The 26,162-nt window shown below is 43.5% G+C and overlaps 1 protein-coding gene across 1 annotated transcript in view; it reads left to right on the top strand.

Moving 5' to 3' along the window:
• The window catches only part of SLC9A1 (solute carrier family 9 member A1), an 80,746-nt gene that overhangs the window by 36,724 nt on the left and 17,860 nt on the right, over positions 1-26,162 (top strand). Inside the window, exon 2 of the mRNA XM_087970665.1 lies at positions 12,122-12,582. Within this exon, the coding sequence (XP_087826791.1) occupies positions 12,122-12,582 (461 nt within the window). The remainder of the gene's footprint in view (positions 1-12,121; positions 12,583-26,162) is intronic.

Genomic DNA, 26,162 nt, shown 5'->3' with positions numbered 1-26,162 from the left:
TCTGCGAGAAAATTTTGGTGGTCCACAGAGAAATGTCACACCCCCCAAAGCACGCCCCCCCCAAGCAATTAATGTGGAGTGTGAAGGATGTGTGTTTGTGTTTATTTTCATGGTCATGATGTGCACTGAAGATGGTGTTTGATTTTGTTGTACGAGGTGCAATGACAATAAAGTAAACTAACTAATCCAGGCTGTGCAGGAACACAAGACTGGCCAACCACATGGCCCACAGGAACACAAGGCTTGCGTCGCTTGCATTGGAACAACACAAGGTAGTGAGAGGAGGGGGGAAAGGGCGGAGGGGGGGGAACTTGCCCCACTTGCCCCATGCGCCTGTCCTGGCCACCAGGCTGCTTCTTTCTGCTTCTTTCTTTTTTCTGCTTTTGGCTGCATGCAAGTAAAGCAGCAGAAGTTTTTCTTTCTCTCCCCCAAACTCTGCCAGAAATGAGTCTTTGGGACCCTGCAAGTCCTCCCGCTCCAAGAGGCTGCGCCGGCACGGACAAGTCTCACAAAGACTCATTTCTGGTGGCGTTTGGGAGAGAGAAAGAAAGACTTCTGCTGCTTCTGCTGCTTTCCTTGCATGAAGCCAAAAGAGTCAGAGTCAGTCTCAGTCTCTCTCTCTCTCTCTCTCTCTCTGTTTCTCCCCCTGAGAACAGAGTTGGAGACAGTATCCTGCGATCCCAAGTAAAGAATGATTGATCAGTAGGAAAACGGGGTGGGGAATTTTCCTGCAGACTTTTTTTTGGGATTTTCCCAGGGTCTCTGGTCCGCGGGATTTAAAATTATGAGTTTGGTGGCCCCTGAGGTCCCAAAAGTTGGTGACCCCTGGACTAGACGACCTCCAAGGTCCCTTCCAGCCTTATGAATAGATGGATGGGTGGATGGGTGAACAGGCAGGCAGGCAGGCGGGCTGGTCCTTAGATTGATGAATGGATGATGAGTGGATGAATGGAAGGTGGATCCTTGATTTGGAATGACGTCAAAATGAATCCAGCCTTTTGAAGTTCAACTCAAGCTATGCAAAGATCCAAACATCAGTTGGGGAAAGATGTGGGTGGGTAGGCTCTCTGCAGCTGACAAAGGAAACAAGGAAATCGATGTTGTTTGGGGAAACGGGATAACAAAGTTTCTGTTTGCTTTAAGGAACTAGGATTTTAAAGCAAGATTGCACTATTTGAGACAAGTTTAAGTCTCCAATATAGCAAATTAGTTATTTAGAAACTACACCATAGTTTTCTTAATATTTTCAACGTTCTGAACGTTTCTAGTACTTTTAATTACCATGTAATTTAATTTTTCTGTGTTGGTTTTCTCAGTTTATTCGTTTTCAATTTTCAAGGGTCCAAAGACTCTTTGACAGCCTTGGAAGAATTACGTGGTGGGTACCAGCTGCTTATTCTTCTGCTTGAAAAACCATAATTACTTCATGACTCATTCCTTGTGTTTAGGCCTATAAATACTATTCAGTACTAATAAGACGTGAAATTCAAAATACCCAGCCTGGGATGCTCAGAATTCTTGCTTTATACCAGTTAACACAGTCCGAATGCTACAGCTGCACCGTGACCGAGTTGCTTCGTCAAATCATGATCTGCAGTATAAACTCTACGACATCATTAATTAAGTCAGAAGGAAGAGAAAGCTGTAAAATGAAGAGGAAAAAAAAAAGAAAGGGAAAGAGGGAGAAGAAATTAATGTCAATTCATAAAATATTTCTATGGTCTTTTTAGAGTTGCCAACAGAAAGGGGGAATATGAATTACGATACACTCAGGGGGTGGGGGAAAAACCAGGGTCAAGGGTGACAGTGAATGATGTGTTTCAGAGTTGGCTACACCCAGGCAGTGCCGGACAGTTTAACTCCCAATAAATCCTTTTTAAGTTTTGGAAGTTTGTCTCGAGACTCATTATTTAAATGGGGATAACTGCCGTAATCCTGACAGCTAGGTTGTATCAGCCTTGTCAACAAGCCCAAGGATTTTTAAAATGGTCAGGAATGTGTAGAGTTATTCAATTGTCATTCTTAATCGTTTCCCGCCTCATGCTATTTTCACTGCAAGACAGGAGCCTATGCTCAAATCTTTGGGCCCCCTCTAGGATGTCAAATCATATTTGCCCTCCCCCCCCCCCAACCACCCCTGGGTTCCATACTGTCCCCTGCCCAAAAGCTAGCTTCAGTGGTTGAACTTGGAGCTGAGGAAGGAATGCTAGTAGACGTTTACATGGAGAAAAGAGACTTAGGTCCTTAGGTCCAAGCCACCAGTAAGGTCTTCCATCGCTGTGTATAATCCGCACTTACACTATAACTTTTTGCAGTTAGTCTTTATTGGTCTATAATTTTATACAACCTGTAGCTAGTTGCTTTCCCAGTAAGGCTAAAGTAAAACAGCTGTCCAGGGGCTTAAAATGTAACAATCAGCAAAGGAAGAGAGTAATAAAACTTGGCATCAAAAGATGAGTCTGGAAATCAGGATGAATTTTGTTCCTTTTTTTTTTTAGTGAAACATTTAAAAAAAAGGTCTCCGGAACTGAAGTTAAGAAAAGCAACTCAGGATTTAACTTAAAAAGCCAAAGGAGAAGAGGGAGGGAGGGGAGGGAGGGAGGGAGGGAGGGAGGGAGGAGGAGGAGGAAGGAAGGAAGGAAGGAAGGAAGGAAGGAAGGAAGGAAGGAAGGAAGGAAGGAAGGAAGGAAGGAAGGAAGGGGATACACAGTATGTGTGTGTGAGAGAGAGAGAGGGAGAGGGAGAGATGTATATTGTTGATCTGCTAGCAATCCAGATAAATAAATCATGAAAAGAAAGGGGAAATAATAAGAGAGGAGTTCTTATAGCATTTATGGGTTATGTCGTTACTTGGATTGCAATAGTTGGTGCTCTCTGTTTATTACAAGAGTTTAACCAGGACTATTTTTGGAATGAAAACAAGCTAGCAATAGGGTGCTAGAAGGGGTAGTTATATCAAAACCCAGTAGATCTAGGAGTCTTTCCGCTTTCTAGATATATCTTTTAAATATATTTGAACTACTTTTCTTACATTTTTCTGTAGATCCGGTGGAAGGAAGGAAGATAAATTAAACGAAAGCTGGCTATCTTTGGATTTAAATTTTAATAAATGTTCCCCTATGCAGTAGGGCAGATCCTCCCTGCCATGCTTGCCAGCTGTTTTCATATTATTTTACCCTTTTTAAGCTGCTCTGTAGCACCACGAAAAAGTTTCTAAAGAGCAGAGGAGCATCTGAAAGCTGCAGAAGAAGGTTCCCTTGGTTACCGTAAGAAGCCAATGACGTGGGAAATGCACCAGAGTCTTGGCTTCAGAATGAAATGTTTGCCTCCCCCGATGGGAAAAAGATGCATATAAGTTCCTGCTGCTGTTGGGAGTGTTTATTATTCTGCCTTTACAATCTGAAGGCACTTTCGAACGGTCAACGGTCCTCTTTTGAAACATACCTCGTGAGTTGCCCCTCCCAACCTCTAGATCAGGGGTCTCCAATCTTGGCAACTTTAAGCCTAGCGGACCTCAATTCCCAGAATTCTGGGAATTGAAGTCCGCTTGGCTTAAAGTTGCCAAGGTTGGAGACCCCTGCTCCAGATGTTTTCCTCTGACCCTTTGCCTGTGCTGGATGGAATTCATGAGAGCTGAAGCCTAAAACATCTGGAAGGTTCCAAATTGAGAAGGACAATCTCATGTGAATTTCAGGGTTGGTTCTTTTTTCTCAGAGGAAGGTGTGCATGTTGGTGTGGGTGTGGGTATTTGTCATATTTTAAAGCCTCCATCCATTTTGTTGTTACTTGCTTTATAATAATAGGATCACATGTCAATGAAGCAAAACTGAAAATGAATAGGCCACTGTCTAAAATGTAATAGAGCAATTAAAAATAGGTACAATCAATATTTTAAAACTTCAGGGCACCGAGTGAGGAGAATGGTTAGTTCCTGACAGTTAGAACAATTAAATCAGTGGAACAACTTGCCTGTAGAAATTGTGAATAGCAATAGCAATAGCACTTAGATTTATATACTGCTTCACAGTGGTTTACAGCCCCCTCTAAGCGGTTTACAGAGTCAGCCTATTACCCCCAACAATCTAGGTCCTCATTTTACCGACTGTGGAAGGATTGAAGGCTGAGTCAACCTTGAGCCTGAGGAGATTCGAACTGCCAAACTGCAGTCACCCAGCAGTCAGCAGAAGGAGCCTGCAGTACTGCACTCTAACCACTGCGCCACCAGAGCTCATATGTACAACCAGATGAACTAATTGTACTTTGTTGTGAGGCTACATTAACAGAATTTTGCAAGTTCTGAAATCTCATCCCGTCTCCTTGATGGATGCAGAGAACTTTAAGGAGGTGGGATTCCCTTCTAAGTTTCGTTCTTTGTCCATTATACAGCTGTGGGCTAGGCCCTCTCTTATCTGACCTTCCCTAGGCATCATCTCCTCCCTCTGTCTCCCAAGGTCATCCAGGTAGCCCTCAGCTAACAGCCATTCATTTAGTGAGCAAACTTACAACTGGCACTGAAAAAGTAATTTACGACCATTTCTAACACTTACAACCATCACGTGATCAAAAATTCGGGATGCTTGGCAACTGCTTCATATGTCAGGATTCCAGCAATCGCTCTAAATGAATCATGATTCTCGAGCCAAACTTCAAAAAACTTCAAAGACTTCATTAGAGGCGACATACTGGCACTGCCTTGTATGAAGCCAACTCTGGCATACGTTATTTACAGTCCCCTGTGACCTTGTTCCCCCCCTCCCTCCTGGGTGTCTCATAAACCAGATTCTCCAGTTGAGCACATTCACGAGCTGGGTGTGATCATTCACATTCTCCAATTAAATATATTTGAAGACAAAAACTCTGATATTTTAGTTACAATCTTTTAAAGATAAGAGTTGCAATGTGCTTCCGCTCTGCTCTTCCAGATTTCCTCCCCCCATCCCTTTAGCAACTACTAAAACAGGCATAGGAATGTTTTATGAGTTGACATCATATTCATGACGGTTGCAGTGTCCTAGGCTGATGTTTTCCCCTTTTGCGACCTTCTGACCAGCGAAGTCAATAGGGAAGCCAGATTCACTTAACAACTGTATGACTCACTTAACAACAGCAGTGATTCACTTAACCCCTGTGGCAAGAAAGGACAAAAAAAATGGGGCAATACCTATTTCACCACTACCTTGTTTAGCAACATAAATTTTGGGCTCAGCTGTGGTCTTAAGTCGAGGACTACCTGGACTCAGATAGCATTACATGCAGCCACTGTTTTCGCAAGACAGTTTGCTCTCATTTATTCATTCCACTTCATTTTGAACTGAGCTTTGGGGACCCCTGAGGTAACAAGTGCCAAGTGGCTTGTGTCCTGGGCATGGCTCTTATCTATAGTTATCAAAAGACGATCAAAAAAAGTCTATTTGTTTTTAGAGGTTAAGAATTTTCCTACCTGTTCACCTCTAGCTGAAAGATGCTCTCTGCAGCAGAAAGGGTGGCTTTATAAGCCCGATTTTTAGCTACAGACCTTGTAGTCTAATTGCCTGGCTTGACAATTTATGACTCATTACTGTCTGGCTGTCTGACCACACATTTTGAATAATGTTCCAAGTTGCATCCTGCTATCCATTATAAAACAATAGAAGATGCAAATTGAATGAGTGTTCTGAATTTCGTCAAGATCCAAGATGCAATGAAAAGCGTTCTCCCTCTGGATGTATTTTTAGAACTTTCACAAAAAAATAAAATAAAAATAATAATAATTTTGAATGTTATGTTCATTAGGTATTCCCTCCGAATGGACGTTTGGCAGCTCATGGGGACAGAGTGAGAGACGTAATTGCTAGGTGTGAGTCTAATTCACACTTGATTCTCTGCCTTTTGTGATTGGGAAGTGATTTCTTCGCAGTCTTTGGCAACCTAAAGAACATGCAAATCTGCAGGCAATTGATGAGCATTAAAGGATCTTTATATTAACCACCAAATTCCATCTGTTTTTACTTGGCTTCATTTGGCAAAAATAGGAAGTGCTACAGAGGTGGTATTCAGCAGGTTCTGACCAGTTCTGGGGAACCGGTGGCAGAAATTTTGAGTAGTTACCACCTCTGACTGGCCCCACCCCCATCTATTCTCTGCCTCCCATTGAGTCCCAGCTGATCGGCTGGGTCTTCTTTGGTTGCCCTGCACAGGAGAATGGAGCTGGAAAGCAGGTTAGTGGGGTGGGGAGGGAATTGGGATTTTGCAGTATATCCTTCCCCTGCCATGCCCAGCAAGCCACACCCAGAAAGCCACACCACGCCTACTAAGCCACACCACACCCACCAAGCCACACCCGCACCCACTAAGCCATGTCCACAGAACCAGTAGTAAATTTTTTTGAATCCCACCACTGAAGTGCTAGCAAGGCTACCAAGGGGGCACGATGGCTCAGTGGTTAAGATGTTGATCTTGTCAGCTGGAAAGCTGACAGCCTGAGTTTGAGACCTGAGTGCCACATAACTAGATGAGCTCCTGTTAACGTGACCCAGTTCCTCCCCACCTCGCAGTTCGAAAGCATGCAAATGCGAGTAGACAAATAGGTACCACTTCGGTGGGAAGGCAATAGTGTTCTGTGTGCCTCGGCATGTAATCATGCTGACCACATAACCACAGAAGCATCTTCAGCCCCACTCTTAGAGTGGGACACAACTGGACAGGGGAAACCTTGACTTTTTATCCTTACTGGCAAGGTCCATATTAAAATCGGTAGTAATTTGAAAGGGGATAGACACCTATTGCTTGATCTGCAGATTTTTTTTTTCATGCAAATTGGGAACCAACTTCATTGTGCAATTTTCTATATAAATCTCTACATCCTGTGTTTCTCAACCCTGGTAACTTTAAGATATGGGAACTTCAACTCCCAGAATTCCCCATTTCAGCCTTGCTGGGAGTTGATGTCCACCTATCTTGAAGCTGCCAAGGTTGAAAAAACCCTGATGTAGACCATACAGTCCAGTCTCCTATTCGGTGCAGGAATGCACATTAAAGCATTTCAACACATGAATCATAAGATTCCTGTCCATGCTGTTTCATACCCCAGATTGGAGGGGGAAATGAATTAACTGATTAACAGATTATCAGAGTTAGAAGGGGCCTTGTAGGTCATCTAGTCCAACCCCCCACCCAAGCAGGAGACCCTATACCATTTCTGACAGATGGGAGTCCAATCTCTTCTTGAAAGCCTCCAGTGATGATGCTCCCACAACTTCCGAGGACAACTTCTGTTCCATGGGTTGATTATTCTCAGTGTCAGAGAATTTTTCTTTATTTCTAGGTTGAATCTCTCCTTGTTCAGTTTCCATCCATTATTCCTTGCCTGGCCTTCAGGTGCTTTGGAAAATAGCTTGACCCCCTCCTCTCTGTGGCAGCCCCTCAAATAGCAGCCCCACTGCTATCATGTCTCCCCTGGTCCTTCTCTTCACAAGACTAGCCATGCCCAGGTCCTGCAACCGTTCATCATATGTTTTAGCCTCCAATCCCCTAATTATCTTGGTTTGCTCTTCTCTGCATTCTTTCTAGAGTATCAACATCTTTTTTATACACAGGTGACCAAAACTGGATGCAGTATTCTAGGTGTGGCCTTATTAAGGCTTTATAGAGTGGTATTAGTACCTCACTCAATCCCTCTGCTGTATCCCTCTGTAAATGCAATTTAGGATTGCATTGGCATTTTTGGCTGCTTCTGCACACTGCTGGCTCATATTTAACTGATTGTCCACTAAGACTCAAAGATCCCTCTCACAGTTACTGCTATTTAAGCCTGGTTTCACCCAGTCTATATGTGTCCTTTTGGGTTTTCCTTCCTAAATGTGAGACTTTACTTTTCTCTACACTGAATTTCATTTTTGATTTGATGAATTGATTCAATGGTACCCAATCTTCTTTAGTATAGATGATACTAGTATAGATCAGTACTTCTTTACTCTGGCTGGCTTGCTGGAGAAATTTGGGAGTTGAAGTCCCCTCGTCTTAAAATTGCCAAGGTTGAGAAACACGGCTCTACATTCAGCGAATGGGGGGAAAATAGAAATTAGAAACAGGTATTTCTATCCATTTCAGCGATTGCCGGTTTAATATTGTTGTGGTGCAGGATATGCATTTTCTCTCTCACAGCTGCAGCAGGCTGCTGACTCATCATTTTGTCCTTAGATGACCCCACCAGTTTCTTGTCTGCTGTATGTGAGGCTGTGGGGAGGAGGAGAATAAGATGGAAACAAACGCGGAATGTCATTATGAAGAAGTCAAGCTTAAAGCTTCTGCATCCAGAGCGGTTGGAATTCGACTAGACGTTTGTCATTCCTGGGACTGGTGGGGTGTTTTTTTTCTGCAGTGCGCAAGAGTTGCATCGTCCCAGCTGGTGGTTTTGCTAGAAATATTGGAGAAAGGCTGAATTCTATAAGCTGTGGCTATGACACAACTGAGCATATGTATGTTTTCATATTTAGTCTACTTTTGGGCATTGTAAGTTACTATGATACCAGCATGAAAATGATGAATACCTGCTCTAAAATAATCTCCAGAACCCCTGCAAAAACTAGCTGTTTAGACCAGCTTGAAATAATAAATAGACTGCTTTAAATAATACAACGGGAGAAGATGCTCCTTGAGTTTTCTGGGTCAGCACTTATGCAAGAATTACAAAGCTGGAACTTATCCAATCAATGGTTGTCTGGTTTCTTCTAAAATATCCCAACTGAGGGAGGAGCTATGCACCATTTCTTTTGGTAATGATCCCATTGTTGAAAGTCTATGGAGATTCTCAGTCATCCAGGTCATGGTTGTCCCGAAGGTGCTTTTTCAGGAGGCAACTGGACTTTCTGGTTTTTTTCTTTGAATGAGATTGAAGGATGAACACCTTTCAAATGGTGTGGGAATAGGAATGGATTTCCAGAAAAATTGCATACTACAAGATCCATTTGCACTATTCAGGTGACCTTGAGGACACAGATAAACCTCCAAGTGCCTCAACAACTTTCTAAAAGGATGCAAATGACCAGCCGTCTGCAAGGAATATAAATCCTTCCATACCTCACTATCCTGTCAGAGCTGAAGAAGCTTCTCGGATGAGAAGCGAAATGTCTTCAAAGAAAAAACAAGAAAGTTCAGATGCCTCCTGAAAAAAGCACCTTTGGGATCCCATTGTTGAATTGCTGTGACTTGCATGAGGAGCCCACCCACTCCACCCCACCTGTTCAGGATTTGATCACTTCATTTTGCCAACGGTTAATTGAAATCAATCATCTGAGTAATCAGATAGTCCTTGTTCAATGACCACAGTTGGGATGATGTCACCATCCCAATTGTGATAAGTTACAAAGTGATAAGTCGTCGTTCATAAATCACAAGATACAATCATAAACATAAGATACAAACAACAATTGATAAATCTTACCAATAGGACAAGGTAGTAGGAAAGAATAGAGGTGAGAAAGATGAGAAGATGAGAAGGATAAGAAGGTGACAAGGATACCAGCAAGACAGCCTACTACATATGTTTAGGCATAAGACAGTGCTGTAGGAGTTAGGTGTTTAGCAGAGTGATAGCACAGGGAAAAACTATCTTTGTGTCTAGCTGTTTTGGTGTGCAATGCCCTATAGCAGCATCTTAGGAGGACAAATTGAAACTGTTTATGTCCAGGGTGTGAGGGGTCTGTAGATATTTTCTCAGCCCTCTTTCTGGCTCGTCAGTAGTCCTTAGTGGAAGGCAGGCTGGTTGCAATAGTTTTTTTCTGCAGTCCTAACTATCTGTTGAAGTCTGTACCCATCCTATTTGGTTACTGTGCCAATACAGTTATTAAGCAAGACATCATGTGACTGTGATAGACTTACAACCCCATTTCCGCCACAATTGTTAAGAAAAAGCTGTAGGGCCATATCTTTTTTTGAGAAGGCATCTCTTATTTCCTTTATGCCATCCAATGATCACACAGATTGCCATCAGCTTGATGGCCTTCATCTTATCAAAGTTTTGTCTGACACCCAAGAAGCATTTTGCATGATATCAGCTTTGTTATGATGCTGTTAGTGTGGATATTTGCGTAGCTGGTTGCACATATTAAACCAGGGGTGTGAAACTCCTGTCGTTACGGCATCATCACATGACGTATCGTGACTTTTTTTCCTTTTGCGAAACTGGCCGTGGGCATGACCAGCACATGATGCATCTGGCCTGCGGGCCGTGAGTTTGACAGCCCTGTACTAAACAATTGCAGTTTGATGATCTATTTTTTAGCTCAACAGGTTCCACTTAAAACAGATGGTCTCTTGTGCCCAGAAGTTCAGCATGGAAGATTGAAGCAACTGAAGTGTTTATTAAAAATGGCTGCTTCTTATGAAAAAAGTTCCTATGCCAGAGAATTAAAGATACAACATGCTGTGCTTACCATCATTTTTGTCCCTAAGCAAAATACCAAGTTGTATTTTGAGAAATGTAAAAAATTGATAACGGGGGTTGTGGGGAAGGGAGGAAAGGGCTGGGATCAAGTGTCTCTGGGAGGTTGAACAACTAGCCTTGAGGTGCATCCAGAACAAACTTAAACTAAATACACTAAAACCGTAGAAATGGCGGTAGACTTTAGGAGAAACTCTCCTGTCTGTCATCTGCACCTCTAGAACTATCTGGTTTGGTTCTGCAACCCAACAGACACAGACTTCAGAGGGTAATTAGAACTGCAGAAAAAACAATTGCTACCCACCTGCCTTCAATTGAGGACCTGTATACTGCACGAGTCAAAAAGAGGGCTGTGAAAATATCTACAGACCCCTCACATCCTGAACATAAATTGTTTCAACTTCTACCCTCAAAATGATGCTATACCCTCAAAATGATGCACACCAGAACAACTGGACACAAGGACAGTTTTTTCCTGAATGCCATCACTCTGCTAAACAAATAATTCCCACAACACTATCAAATTATTTACTAAGACTGTATTACTATTCTCATCCTTCCTAGTACCTATCTCTTCCCACTTATGACTATAACCGTGTTGCTTGTATCTTTACAATTTATATTGTTTTATTTGTTTCCTAGTATGATTTGATTGCTAATCTAACCTAATAGTGTTGTATTTTATGATTCTTGATGAATGTATTTTATTTTTTCTTTATGTACACTGAGAGCGTATGCACCAAAGACAAATTCCTTGTGTGTCCAATCACACTTGGCCAATAAAGAATTCTATAAAACATCAAAATGAGAATGGTTCCTATCTGGGATTTAACAACTTCATTTTATCTCACCTCCAAAAATTGGCCAGCATTATGCTATCCCTGAATGCATTCAGTCCTCTTGCTCTTTTTCTGGAAATTGCTCTCATGTTTAAGAACAGACCCTCCCCCCAAAAATGTTTGGTTCATTTTTGCAGGCTCAGGTTCCTCCCAGACTGCTGATCACTGTCTGTTGGAGGGGATGATGTAGTTTTGGGCTACCTCACCATGCCAAGCCCAGACTGGAAATAAGGAAATGATGATACATATGACATTAAATAAGGAAGAGCAGTCAATAATTAAACTCTGCCAGGTTCCTCCTCTCATTCAAGTCTACTTCTGGATGTGATACAAGATGGGAATTAAATTGGAGAGGAGATGTGGTAGGAAAGATGCAGATTCATTACAGATAAACCGTTCTAGCTGTTCAATTTATCAAACCTAATAAGACGAGCTAAGTTATCTGGAATTTCCTCCAGGGTATATACATGTAACATTGCAGCTAATGACTTAAGAACATCTTCATGGTAACGTTCCCACTTTGCATAATCTAGGCTGATCACAGAATCCAATGTATTCTGCTGCCGAAATCAGGTTGTCCTGGAGCCAAAATGTGCAACTGTGTTTCTTTAAAGGACCAAGTCTTGTTTCAGGATCCTTCAGTCTTTCACACCCAGATTCTAGGAGGTGGTGTAATAAGGCCTCCTTGGTGCTCTTCGGGCTTGGTTGTTTTCTTGCAGACATTTCATTACCAAACCAGGTAACATCATAGATGATGTAAATTTAGTTTCTTGGCAAAACTGTAGAACTGGAACATACAAAGGATGCAGCTTTACTAAAGCTACTAAAATCTTGACCGTGTTGCTTTTGTCTCTACTTACAGGATTCCACGTGATTCCAACCATTTCCAACATAGTTCCTGAGAGCTGCTTACTCATTGTCGTAGGACTGCTGGTTGGTGGGCTCATTAAAGCCGTGGGAGAAACCCCTCCAGTCCTAAATTCCAAAGTCTTCTTCCTCTTCCTTCTCCCACCCATCATCCTGGATGCTGGTTACTTCTTGCCCTTGCGCCAGTTCACTGAGAACATGGGCACCATCTTGATTTTTGCAGTGATCGGGACATTATGGAATGCTTTCTTCGTAGGGGCACTGATGTACGCCGTCTGCCAGATAAGTGGCCCTTTTTTATCAGACATTGGCCTCTTGTACAACCTGCTCTTTGGCAGCATCATCTCGGCGGTGGACCCTGTGGCTGTGCTGGCTGTATTTGAGGAGATTCACATCAATGAACTTTTGCACATCTTGGTGTTTGGTGAATCGTTGCTGAATGATGCCGTTACTGTGGTAAGTAGAGTGCAGCTTTGGCAGAGGTGGCTTTGTCATGGAATAAAAAAAGTCTTTGTGGATTTAGGGCAGAGGTCTCCAAACTTGGCAACTTGAAGACTTGTGGACTTCAACTCCCAGAATACTTCCCACAAGTCTTCAAGTTGCCAGGTTTGGAGACCCTTGATTTAGGGCACAAGGCAGCAAAGGAGGAGGAGACAGAAAATGTCTTGTACGCATTCAACACAATGTCCATACTCCCAAGGAAACACACTGCATGCAGATATCGATGATGTAGGTATTATTAGCTGAGAGATTTCTTGTCTCCACAAGGGATCAGCTGATGCCAAGGGAAACTCAAAGGAAGGATCACTTTGCCTTTTGATTTCTTAGCATCCCTGGATTCTTAGCTTCTCTTAGTCAAAAATATCCTGTGTCTGCTCGGGATGAACTGAACATTCATTTGATAGACATCTACTTCTTGTCTTCCTAAATATTAGCCCAGGGATAGAAAACCGAGTTTGTCTGCAGAAGATCACAGATAAGTAGGGGAAAGTCCTTTTTCTTCTTCTCCTGAAATGTGAGAAAATCTCTGCCAATTTAATATGAGCTGTACCATATTTAAGAGGGACAGTTTATTGTAGTGGTTAAGGCCCTATACTAGAAGCAAGGAGACCATAAGTTCTAGTTGCTAACATTGGATTCGGCTGTTGGCCTTGTAGCACAGTACATGCATTGCATTCCATCAGTTTGTAGATTTAATTTATTTAATTTAAGAGCTTCAGATAAGTGGGTAAAAAAGGTCCTTTCTAAAGCTCAGAATGTCAACCAAAAAAATACTTCTTTGGTCTTTTTAGTTGCCAGCAGAAAGGGAGTGGAGAGTAGTGCATTCCTGAAATGCTTCAGATAATTGCTAGGCAGCCCGAAGCTGTTGGCGGGCAAGATTATTACTGGAGAGCATGATGGATGACTCTTGGCTATGGATGTGTCCCATTGGAGAATATACATCCAGAGGGTGGGGGAAAGACCAGGGTCAAGAGGGAAATGAATTATGTGTCTTAGGGTCAGCTGCACCCAGGTAATGCCGACATGGTCACTCCTAATAAATCAATTTTTTTTTACTCTGAGAGATGCGGCTAGAAATTTATGATTTGAATGGGGTTGGTTTGTTGGAGCCCTGACACAGAGGACCTGCTTCCAGCCACTGTTGACAGTACTGAAGTAGTTGGACCAACAGATTGGCCTGAATATGGGGATTCATTCACTTTAGTCATGGCTAATGGACTTCATAATACATTGGTTGAAAAGTTACTACCCTTTTTAAAAATTAAAGCATTCATTCCAGCCTCTTAATCAGAGATTCCCCAAGTGCCTAGCAATATTTATCCAAAATCCAATAGAAAATGATACAGCCCTAAACATAATTTGGAACAAATGAAACTAAAATAGCTAATGGGCCACTAAAAAAAAGCCTTCCAGGACATCAACAGATACGTAGCAACTGGAAAAAGACAGAAGGGCTTTCTTAAGGTGAAGCCTGCTAAATGTCAGAAACCAAAGGCAACGTTTGGACAAAATCTTTTAACTTCATGAAACATACTCATGCATTTGTTTTTAAATTTACTGCATTATTTTTCAGGTAGTCTAATACCTTATTTATTTAAAACAACGTAGTCCTCGAACATGATAATTCATTTAGTCAGGGGTGTCCAACCTTTCACCTTCCCTGGGCCACATTAGAAGATGAAAATTTGGTTTGGGCCGCACATAATTAAATTAAATAATTAAATTAAATTAAATTAAATTAAATTAAATTAAATTAAATTAAATTATTAAATTAAATTAAATTAAATTAAATTAAATTAAATAATTAAATTAAATTAAATTAAATTAATAAAATAATAAAATAAAATAAAATTATTATTTATTATTTATTATTATTTATTAAAAATTATTTATTTATTATTTTATAATTTTCCGGCCAAATTTTGTGGGGTGGGGGAGGGGGAAGAAAGCTCGCCCGCCTCATGCCTACCTCTCCTCCTGCAAATGCAGCAGCGGCGGCAGGGGCAGAAGCAGCAGCGGTGGCGGCGGCGACGGCAACAGCAGGAGGTGGCGGGCGGGACTTTTGGGCTGCGGCTGCCCGCCTTTTCTGTTGCTTGCCTCGCCTCGTGCCTACCTCTCCTCCTGCAAATGCAGCAGCGGCGGCGGCGGGCGGGGGCAGAAGCAGCAGCGGCGGGGGGGGCAGAAGCAGCAGCGGCGGCAGTGGCGGCGGGGGCAGAAGCAGCAGCGGTGGCGGCGGCGGCAACAGCAGGAGGTGGCGGGCGGGACTTTTGGGCTGCGGCTGCCCACCTTTTCTGTTGCTCGCCTCGCCCACCTCGCGCCTACCTCTCCTGCAAATGCAGCAGCGGTGGCGGCGGCGGCGGCAACAGCAGGAGGTGGCGGGCGGGACTTTTGGGCTGCGGCTGCCCGCCTTTCTGTTGCTCACCTCGCCCGCCTCGTGCCTGCCTCTCCTCCTCCTCCTCGCTGGATCTTTCATGAAGGTTGGGGTGGGCATTGGGCGCATTACGAGGCGACCTGGGCCGCATGCAGCCCATGGGCCGCGGGTTGGACAAGCCTGATTTAGTCATTCATTCAGTGTCATTTTTCAGTGTCATTCATTCAAACTTATGACACTGAAAAAAGTGACTTACAACAGGTACTCATAGTTAAAACCACTGCAGTATCCCCATGGTCACAGGATCAAGATTCAGGTGTTTGGCAATTGGTACATATTTACCAGGATTGCAGAGTCCCAGGGTCAGGTGACCATCATTTGCCATTATTTCATTTTCATTTTATTTTTTTTTATTTTATTTTTTAAATTTGTGGTGCCTCCTATCTCATCTGGAGATGACTAGATGGCTTACAAAACATTAAAAACAGATACACTTTAAAATGATAAAACAATAACTAACAATACTAATGATAATTTACAAGCACAAAGTACATGGGGAGAGGTGGGGTCTTAATCCAGTAGCCTCCTCCAGAGTGGTGCCGCTTCCCGTAGAGGCCCCAGGCCAAGTGGTAGAGCCAGGTCTTCAGGTCAGGAGGGTGGGTGGGTGCAGATCTCATCTGGAGGGTTTGCCCTAGTTTACAGTGAGAAATAAGGGGACGGGGTGGCTCAGTGGCTAAGACGCTGAGCTTGTCAATCAGAAAGGTCAGCAGTTTGGCGGTTTGAATTCCTAGCGCTGTGTGATGGAGTGAGCTCCCGTTACTTGTCGCAGCTTCTGCCAACCTAGCAGTTCGAAAGCATGTAAAAAATGCAAGTAGAAATTGAGGGACCACTTTGGTAGGAAGGGAACAGCGTTCCATGCGCCTTTGGCATTTAGTCATCCCAGCCACATGACCACAGAGACGTCTTCGGACAGCACTGGCTCTTCAGCTTTGTAATGGAGATGAGCCCCCTAGAGCCGGAAACAACTAGCACCTTCACCTTTTACAGTTAAAAAATTGGCAGGTTTATCTTAGATTTCACAGCTCTGTGAGCAACTCAGAACAGATTGGAAAATGTCAGCTTTGGTTGAAGTAATTCTGAGTTATGGATGGAAGGATAGAGAAGACCAGCCTCTCAGTCAAGGGAAATTGGCAAATCAGTAGTGTGGCAAGATGTAGACAACTTAGCAGCAACAATCAATTATGAGATTATTTGTATAAAGCAAGGGCCCTGTTGGAATGACTTGAAAATAAATTGGTTGATTAACACTTGAATTGATTGGTGGAGGTTTGTTGTCAGTGGGATGGTTAACAAATTATTGAGAGTTGGAATGCCAATTGTTTGTCCTCTGTAGCTCTCTTGTTAGATCTTCTGAGGTCCAGTTCTCTGCTATTTTGGAAATAGGGCAAGCCCTATTATTAGAGAGAGTGTTACCTCCAACAGCAGATACCAAAGGATGAAGGAGGATTGTGAAGTATGGAAGGACAATGCTATGTTGTGCTTCATGGACTTTCCTTACCAACCCTTGGAGGTAGACTGGACAAGGAGCATCAGCTATGAGTACTAACACTGCTACCTTTATTCTAAAATTATAGTAACAGTATCTTGCAAGTCTGGAAGGACATCACTGTCCCTCACCTTTACAAGCCAGAAACTAGGGAGTGTCTCTTCTGAGACGTTTGCCATGCCCTGTTGCTTCTGTGGACTAAGGTGCCTCTTATAGGATCACTGAAGAATTGATGCTTTCGAATTGTGGAGTGCTGGAGAAGACCTTTGAGAGTCTCTTTCGACTGTAAGGAGATCAAATCAGTCGATCCTAAAGGAGATCAACCCTGACTGTTCTTTGGAAGGACAGATATGGAAGATGAAACTCAAATTACTTTGGCCACGTAATGAGATGAGAAGACTCTGATGTTGGGAAAGGCGAAAGGAGAAGGGGATGGCAGAGGATGAGATGGATAGATAGTGTCATCGATGCAATGAGCATGAAGATGGGCAAATTCTGGGAGACTGTGGAAGACCTGAGAGCCTAGTATCTATGGTCCTGGGGTAGCGAAGAGTCGGACAGAGTGACTGAACAACAGCAACAAACATAACATTGCCTAGTCCCGTGATGGCGAACCTATGGCACATGTGCCACAGGTGGCATGCAGAGCCATTTGTGCCGGCACGCGAGCTGCAGGCAAACTTACCTCACTGCACATGCTCGTGCTTCACAGCTGATTTTCGGTCGGTTTGAGGCCTTTTTCGGCCTCCCAGAAGCTTAAAGAAGGCTTCTGCAGGCTTTCCAGGCTGAAAACTAGCCCCGTTTCATCACTTCCTGTTTTTCCGACAATACCGGAAGTGACGAAACGGGACTAGTTTTCGGCCTGCAAAGCCTGCAGAAGCCTGCAGAAGACTTCCTCAAGCCTCTGGGAGGCCGAGAAAGGCCTCAAACCAGCCGAAAATCAGCTGTGAGGCACAGTGCAGGTAAGGGCGGTGGGGTGGGTGGGTGGGTGGGGATTGTGTGTACATGCGTAGGGGGTGTGGGGGTGTGTGCATTGCCTTCTGGGTGCTGGCATGCGAGCACACAAGTGCAAGCACGCTCACAATTTTTGGCACAGGAGCCCAAAAAGGTTAGCCACCACTGGCCTAGTCTATGACTTTTTCTGTTTCTCAAGAACACTCTTACAGAATATTACAGTCCTGAGCTTTAAACTAGGCTGTTTCCTCATTGGCAGGAAATATTACCCAAGCCTGCAGAGGAAGTGAATGCTGACTGCTGGAGTGAACATGACTTTGTCCTGTGTTGTCTTTGCTTATCCGGCATCTCCCCAACCTTGTGAGTTTTGTCATGCCTGCATGTCTGGAATTCTTGCTCCTGCCCTGCCAAACTAACTACCTCATTTTGGCTTGAGTGGACTTATAATTACAGTTTGTGTTGACCATGTTTTGGACTTGATTTGTTGTAGTCAAAGGCTGTTCCTGGGAGAATTTTTCTCCAGCCGGAAGGTAACCTGGACATTGGGGGCAAAGTTGGAGCTAATAAAGGGACTCTTATTGATTATCTGGCTGTGTTGCCTTTGTGCCATGCCCCGGGACATCACACTTTGAGACTGATGTCAGGACAACTGAATGGAATTGAGAGTTGTTCTTGCTTAAGGGACTAAGTTGGGGCAGGACTGACAGATGGTTTGCAGGCAGGATGGTTTGTAGGCAGGGTGTAATATATGCAAATGGTTTTGAGATAGGGCCACCAAGGAAACAGATAAAAGGCAGTTTAGCCCACAATAGGTGGGGGAGGGGCTCAGAAAAGACCCTTCTTAGGTTGGAGGCTGTAAAGGGAACCAGGAGGGAAGAAAAGCACTTTGAGACTTGCAAGATTCTGCTAATGTAACCTTACAATAAAGTAGATGTCAGCCCGGAAACCATTTTGGAAAAATCTTCAGGGCTGCCACAGCAAGGCTGGTTCCCATGTTGTGGGAACATGAAGGGGGAGGTAGAAATAACATTCTTGCCCATGGGAGCCAAGGATATCCCCACCAGGTGCTTGGAAGGCGTGGGCCTGAGACAGCCGGAGGAGGACTGTGACCTGATTGGGCCATGAGATGGATGTGTGACCTGGGGGGCATGAACTTTGGGTTTTGATTTGGGTGGAGAAAACCTCGGGTCCTTCAGAGTCAAGTTTTCACCAGCTGTGCCTATATGGCATTCCTACTTAAATTTAACTTTGAGGAAAGTCCAGGCCTCAGAGTTTTGATTTCATTAGTGGGAGCCCTGACAGTAGAATTAGCTCATCTGATCATGTTTCCTGTCTGGTCTGCCACATACAGCTTACACAGCAACCCTTGAAGTAGACTTTGTCTTCTGCCCACTCTATCTCATGCAGAGTATTACTGCAAACGATCATAACTGGGAAGGGATTTTCTTGCACACCCATTTATATTCTAAGTTGCATTTTCTGGGGAATCTGCTATGGCTTAATGTAAGAGATCCACTCTGCTTTCGGTCTCTAACACAAGGAAGGTCTCTGTGATGACCCAGGGTGGGATACAAAACAAACGCTGTCACAGAAAACAGATGAAGCCCCTTTTATTCCTTCACTTTGCTTCCAAGCTGCGAATATCTTTGATGGAAGACAAAAAACTCCCACACAAACAGTTACACGATGAAGGAAAAAAGCAGCAGACAAGATAAGTGCTGGAGGACGTCCACAGATAACACACACTGGGAAGGACGCCAAACTCAGAGAGAAACTATAAACTAGAGATATTTCCACGCTTTGTTTCCAGCAGGTCCATCCATACTCTTATTCAGTTGTCACAGCTGCATCCCATGAAGAAGATCAAGGCCCTCTCCTCCCGAGGAGACCACGTCTCTCCCTTATCCTCTCCTCCCTGCGTGCCCTAGGATGGGTAGGGGATGGGCCTGGGTCTTCCTCTGACTGCTCAGCTGGCCTCTGCCCTTCCCCAGCCTCCTCCACAACCTCCGGAGCCACACTCCCACTCCCTGTCAGCTGTTCCTCCTCTCCCTCAGAATCAGTCTCCACCAGGGGCACGACAGTCTCTTCTTCCTTCCTCATCAGGAGGCATTTGAAAGAGCAGAAAGGATGGAGTGGAAAAACTGGCTTTAACCATGCTATTTTATTTATAGCTGGGACAACGAAAGGGCACGAAGGAGCAACTAATTTGTGCAAAGTCATGATTGCTACATGGTCCAAGAAGGCCTCTGTAAATTCAGAGAGATGCCAAAATGATATACGTCTCTCCTCTTTTGTCCAGTTTTCTTCTGTTTAGTTCGAACTAACCTCCGTAGTGAGCAAACTCTCCTGACGCTTGAAAAGTTGGACTTGGCCAGTGCTCTGCCCGAGGGCAGCATTTCTATTTCTGAGCTGCTACCTTTTGATGTCAGAGAATGAGGACTAAAGAAAAACCTTGATGGACCTACCTGATTGATCAAGCATTTTCTTCCCATTAAATCTGGTGACTTTGATATCTGGTTGACATATTCTCTGGAAAAATGAGGACCGTATTTGGCTGGTGCAAAATGCATGCATTTCATTTACAGGTAGTCCTCAGCTTACAGCCTTGAAAAAAGTGGCATGACCATTTTTACGACCATTGCAGTATCCCATTCCCCATGGTCAAGTGATCCAAATTTGGATGCTTGGCTCATATTTATGTTGGTTGCAGTGCCCTTGGGTCAGGTGATCGACTTTTGTGATCTAACAAGCAAAGTCCACAGGGAAATCAGATTCACTTAAGAGCCGTGTTATTAACTTCACAACTGCAGTGATTCATTTAACAACCGTGGCAAGAAAGGTTCTAAAATGGGACAAAAACTCACTCAACAAGTGTCTTGCTTAGCAGCAGACATTTTGGGCTCGATATGGGTCATAAGTCAAAGGCTACCTGTGTTTTTGAACATGCCTTTTCGCCACTCTGAGTCCTTATTAGCAGTTTGGAAAGCCAGATGTGATAACAGTATTCTGCAGTCCAATACAATAAAGAAAACAATGACCGAGCAGAGGGGAGCACCAATATGTTGAACTTATTTCAGGTGTTCTTTTGGGGTCAGTACTGATCCCCAAGTGTTTATAATAAGGAGGAACTTTCTGACAATGAGAACAATCAACCCATGGAACAGTAGTTGCCTTCGGAAGTTGTGGGAGCTTCAGCACTGGAGGCTTTCAAGAAGGGATTAGACTGCCATTTGTCAGAAATGGGGTAAGGTCTCCTGCTTGGGCAGGGGGTTGGACTAGATGACCTACAAGGTCCCTTCCAACTCTGTTAATCTTTCTGTTGAAACTCAATCTTGTCTAGCCTTGTGTGGACTTCAGCTTCCATAATTTCCTAACCAGCATGATCTTGCTATGAATTCTGGGTGTTGGAATCAATCATTGGGGAAATTGTCATCTATCTAGATTCCAGAAGATGCCTTGGATTATCTCACTAAGTGATTAAGATGCAGTGAAGCTATCATCTTCTGCCATAAAGCACCATGACGCTTAAAAACAATTTCAGAAACACCCAATGCTGTTACTTTCTTCTCCAATGCTGTTCTGTCTCTTGGCCTGCCCTGAATTTATGCTGCCCCAGCAGGAAAGTGGATGCTGCAGACATGAGCCAACACATATTGGATCTTGCACAATCTTGCTTTCATTTTTGATGTCCATTCTCCACACACACACACACACACACACACACACACACACACACACACACACACAGGGTGAGAGGGAGATGATGCAGTGTCCTGACCACATCAAAGTCTCAAAGGAAAAGACACAGGCTCCTGATAGCTGGACCAGTTTCAGGTTATAATTGGCTAAGACAAGGAAGGCTTTCATTCGTCTTTTTCAAAAGGAAGTCTAGAGTTGTTGGAAACTGGGCAGGGTATCAATATAATTTATTGTTGTCCATTGCACAGTCAGCCAGATGTTTAGACTGGATTTGGCATGTTTATCCACCTCTCAAATATTTCCCAAAGATCTGGGATAGGCAGGTGTTGTTTGATGGTGTTAAACTTAAAGGTATTGTTGCAAGCTGTAAACTGTTCCGGGGAAAGCTGCCTTTTGCAAGTGATTTTGTTAATGCCAATGGTGCTTCAGAAGTGTTGGAATTGCATGCAAGGGAGCTATTTTTGGTACTATCTTTGCTTTCTTTTGCTCTTGTTGTAATTTTCTCCAGTTTAGTCTGCTTTCTCCAGATCCTGCAATATTCTCTATTCAGGTTGAGGAGTGCTTGGTGCTCTCTGAGCTTGCTCGTTTTCTTGCAGTTCCCCCCCCCAAAAAAAAGTTTTCCCCAAAAACTTTAACCTTGGACTGTCTACTATTGACCTCAACCCTTTCTTAAGAGGTCTGTAGGGGGTGTGCATTAAGCGCACCAACGTGCCTACCGTCCCTGTCCTATTGTTTCTTTTAATTTTTTTCTTATATGTACCCATTTCATATATTCATAACTATGTATATACTTATACCTATTATCTTGTAAGCGATTGACAAATCAAAATAAATAAATAAATAAAACATTTCATTACCCAAACAAGATATCGTCATCAGTGCTATTCAGATTATCTTTAGAATTGGCTGCAGATATTTAGACTGGATTTGGGATTTTTATCCAGCCATCAAGCTCTTCCCAAGGACATAGGATAGGCAGATGTTGTTCTTTGATGGTCTTAAAGCTGTTCCAAGTAAAGCTGCCTTTTGCAATTGACTGATGGTGATTTTTGCCAATGCCAATGGTGTTCAAATGGTGCTCCAGACGTTTTGGAGGCGGTATTTATTGATATCATCTTTGCTTTCTTTTGCCATAGACGTTCTACTTCTATTTGCAGGTCTTTATATTTTGTTTAGGTCTGCAACTCCTGAAATCCCCGACCATCCCAGCACACATTAAAGGTGAAGGTTGGTGAAAGCCAGGTTATATTAGGTCTTTATTCTGTCATCTAATTCTTAACGGCAAACAATGTTGGTTAAAAAATAAAAATGTCTATCAGGCACACATCTATATAGCAATGCAGAAATGATTGGACATTGCCTTCTTCCAAGATGCAGAGAGTATTGCATAGGAAATAAGTGGCTAATGAGTCTTTTTGTTTTAGGCACTTTTGGTTGTGTTTACTAGAGAATTAGAAATTGGAGGAAGGGAAGGGAGGGGATCCTTGTATTCATTTTCACACATCTTGGCCAGGGAAAACTCCCTTCGGAGGAGGGTGGGGGGTCAGTGGTGGGATTCAAAAAACTTTACTACGGTTCCGTGGGGGTGTGGCTTGGTGGGCGTGGCTTGGTGGGCGTGGCTTGGTGGGTGTGGCAGGGGAAGGATACTGTACAATCTCCATTCTCTTCCCACTCCTGCAGGAAGGTTACTGCAAAATGCCCATTCCCTCCCCACCCTACTAACCTGCTTTCCAACTCCGTTCTCCTGTGCAGGGCAACCAAAGAAGACCCAGCCAATCAGCTGGGACTTGGGAGGCAGAGAATAGATGGGGGTGGGGCCAGTCAGAGGCGGTATTTGCCGGTTCTCCGAACTACTCAAAATTTCCACTACTGATTCTCCAGAATTGGTCTGAACCTGCTGAATGCCACCTCTGGTGGGGGTAAACCACAATCACTGATTATGTTGGGAAATTCCCATCCAGGCAGGAGGAGGGGTCAAGCTGGGAGTTAGCCTTGTAGGACTGTCCCTCTCTCTTAAGTTCCATGAAACCTTATTTGTTTGTTCCCAAGGGAAGGCAATCAACCTGGGGAGATTCTTGTGCCAGAGGTAGAACATAATAAACTGGTCAACTTGAACCATTTACGTGTGGATCCGGTTGCTTTCACCTAATCGTTTCATCTCGTATGATCAAAATTGAGACGCGTGGCAGCTGCCTCATATTTATGATGGTTGAAGTGTCATGCGATCCCCTTTTGCGACCTTCTGACAAGCAAAGTCAATGGAGAAAACAGATTCACTTAACAACCAGTTTACTAACCTATCGACTGCAGCAATTCACTTAACAACTGTGGCAAGAAAAGTCGTAAAACCGGACAAAACTCACTTAACAAATGTTTCACTTAACAACAGAAATTGTTGGGTCGTAAATTGAGGACTCCCTATATATGGTCCTCTCAGTAAATAACTTAGGTTCCTAAGAGAGAAGGCAAAGGGAGTTTAAGCGATTCCGTTTGCCTAATGGGAAATTGGTAGCAGGGGGTGCATTAATGCAGATTAGAAGATCAGTAAGTACTGCAGCTTGAAGAAATGTATATGATTATCCTTTTTTTTTAAAAAAAAAAAAGTATTTTAAAAATATATTGTTGTGAAACTTTATATTGTTGTGAAACTTGCAATATAAACTGTAAGAGCCGTGATGGCACAGTGGTTAGAATGCACTATTGCAGGCTAATCCTGCCCATTGCCAGAAGTTCGATCCTGACCGGCTCAAGGTTGACTCAGCCTTCCATCCTTCCGAGGTGGGTAAAATGAGGACCGAGATTGTTGGGGGCAATATGTTGACTCTGTAAACCACTTGGAGAGGGCTGTAAAGCACTGTGAAGCAGTATGTAAGTCTAAGTACTATAGCTATTCCTTCCTTATCTTCTTTCCTTATCTTCCTTCCTTCCTCCTCTCCTTCCTTCCTTCCTTCCTTCCTTCCTTCCTTCCTTCCTTCCTTCCTTCCTTCCTTCCTTCCTTCCTTCCTTCCTTCCTTCCTTCCTTGAGCCATGGTGGTGCAGTGGTTATAATGCAGAACTGCAGAGTGCTTCCACTTGCCAGCTGCCTGCAATTGGGCAGTTCGAATCTCACCAGAGGCTCAAGGTTGACTCAGCCCTTCCGTCCTTCTGAGGTGGGTAAAATGAGGACCCAGATTGTTGGGGGCAAGAGGCTGACTCTGTAAACCGCTTGGAGAGGGCTGTAAGGCACTATAAAGAGGTATGTAAGTGCTATTGCTGTAACTTGTAAGTATACATGTATACAAGTATAAAAAAGTAAAAACTTTGAGAACTGGAAAGCCATTGAAAATGAAAGAGGAGGTATATCAGTATGGGAAGAAGAAACCAGGGGAGCTATTGTGCCTGAAATTTCAGTGAAAGGATTCACCAGGGAGCAAATTTTTGACTATACTCCGCACCAGCCTCTCCAAATAAAATAACTTTCCGTACAAACTTTAGTAGCAGAGATTGCTCTCAGTGGCTGTTCGGAAATACATTTAGATGGCTATGTTCAAACAGGAGGCTAAAAATAATTGTACAGTATTTTAAATGTTAGTGCAGTGTTCTATTCTTAGCCAGTTTTGTTTTATATCAAAAGCAGAGGAGGGGGGGAGAGAAAAAATAAAGCACCCAGTTAGAGCAACTGATATGCATGGAAGCCCTTGGTAATGATTGCCCAGCAACATGGTGGCATCTAAGTTAAAAAAAAACACATTAAGGCTGAACTGAGTTTGTATTTCAATAGAAGACGACTAGGGAAGACATCTCAGGACTGTAAGTTAGACAGTTAATAAACCATCACTTGATTAAACGAGAAATAAATGCCAAACCCTTATCATCTGCTCTTCTTCTATATGAAGTTTGGCTCTAAATTTAAACTTAAGATTTGAGACCGATTTTACTGAAATTAAAATTAAATTTCACCCTCTGAAATTATTACAGTTGGAGTGGTGTGAAGGCTTACAGGTGGAGCTCTCGCTTCACAATCAGGAGGCTGTGATTTCAATCCTAGGTAGAGGCAGATATCTCTCTCTCTAGACACAGTGAGAATATATCTGCTGGGGGTGGGTGGGGTGGAAACTCCGCATTGGTGACAGGAAGGGCATCCAGCCGGTAAACACTCAGCTCTATTCAGTTGCCAAGACTGCAGCCCGCAAGGGATTATATAGAGTCGTTAAATGAAGATGTTGACCTTGATTTACAATTGAAGTATACCTTCAGTTAAAACCCATGTCTCCATTTGAAATGCGACAGAACTCGGCTCAGATCACAATGCGGAAGCCAGTATACGAGAGAGAGAAAGAAATTGGGCAGAACTGATCCTTGCTGGCTCCCTTAACTGTACCGGATAGCCCTCAACTTACAACAATTTGTTCGGTGATACAAACGGCAATGAAAAAGTGACTTATGACCGTTTCCCACCCTTACGACCGTTGCAGCATCCCCATGTTCAACACTATCAAAACTCAGGTGCTTGGCAACTGGTTCATATTCATGACGGTTGTAATGACCTGGGGTCAGGTGATCATCCGTGGTGGTATGCTACCGGTTTGGACTGGTTCAGCAGAACCGGTAGTTAAAAAAAAAAGCCTCCAATGATCAGCTGAGAGAAGGGAGAGTAACTTGGACAACCAGCTGAGAGGATAAAGAAGAGAAAAGCGCAGGATCGTCCCTCCTACCCTCCCTCTTGCACTTTTCTTTATCCTCTCAGCTGGTTGGGGCTGCAGGCCTCAGCTGGTGTGGGGAAAGCCGCACACGCATTAGGTGCGCGCATACACACGCGCCATCCCCAAACCAGTAGTGGAACAGGTAGGATCCCGTTGCTGGTGATCGCCCTTTTGTGACCTTCTGACAAGCAAAATCAAGAGGAAAGCCAGATTGATTTAACAACAACGTTACTAATTGTGAAAACTGTGACGATTCACTTAACAACTCTGGCAACCAAGATGG

The sequence above is a fragment of the Notechis scutatus genome, chromosome 8, assembly GCF_049901735.1.
Source record: "Notechis scutatus isolate UNSWTSFEM ecotype Mainland chromosome 8, rNotScu1.2, whole genome shotgun sequence".
NCBI lineage: Eukaryota > Metazoa > Chordata > Lepidosauria > Squamata > Elapidae > Notechis > Notechis scutatus.
The sequence above is the reverse complement of the archived record's forward strand: the minus strand, read 5'-3'. Positions and strand labels throughout refer to the sequence as shown.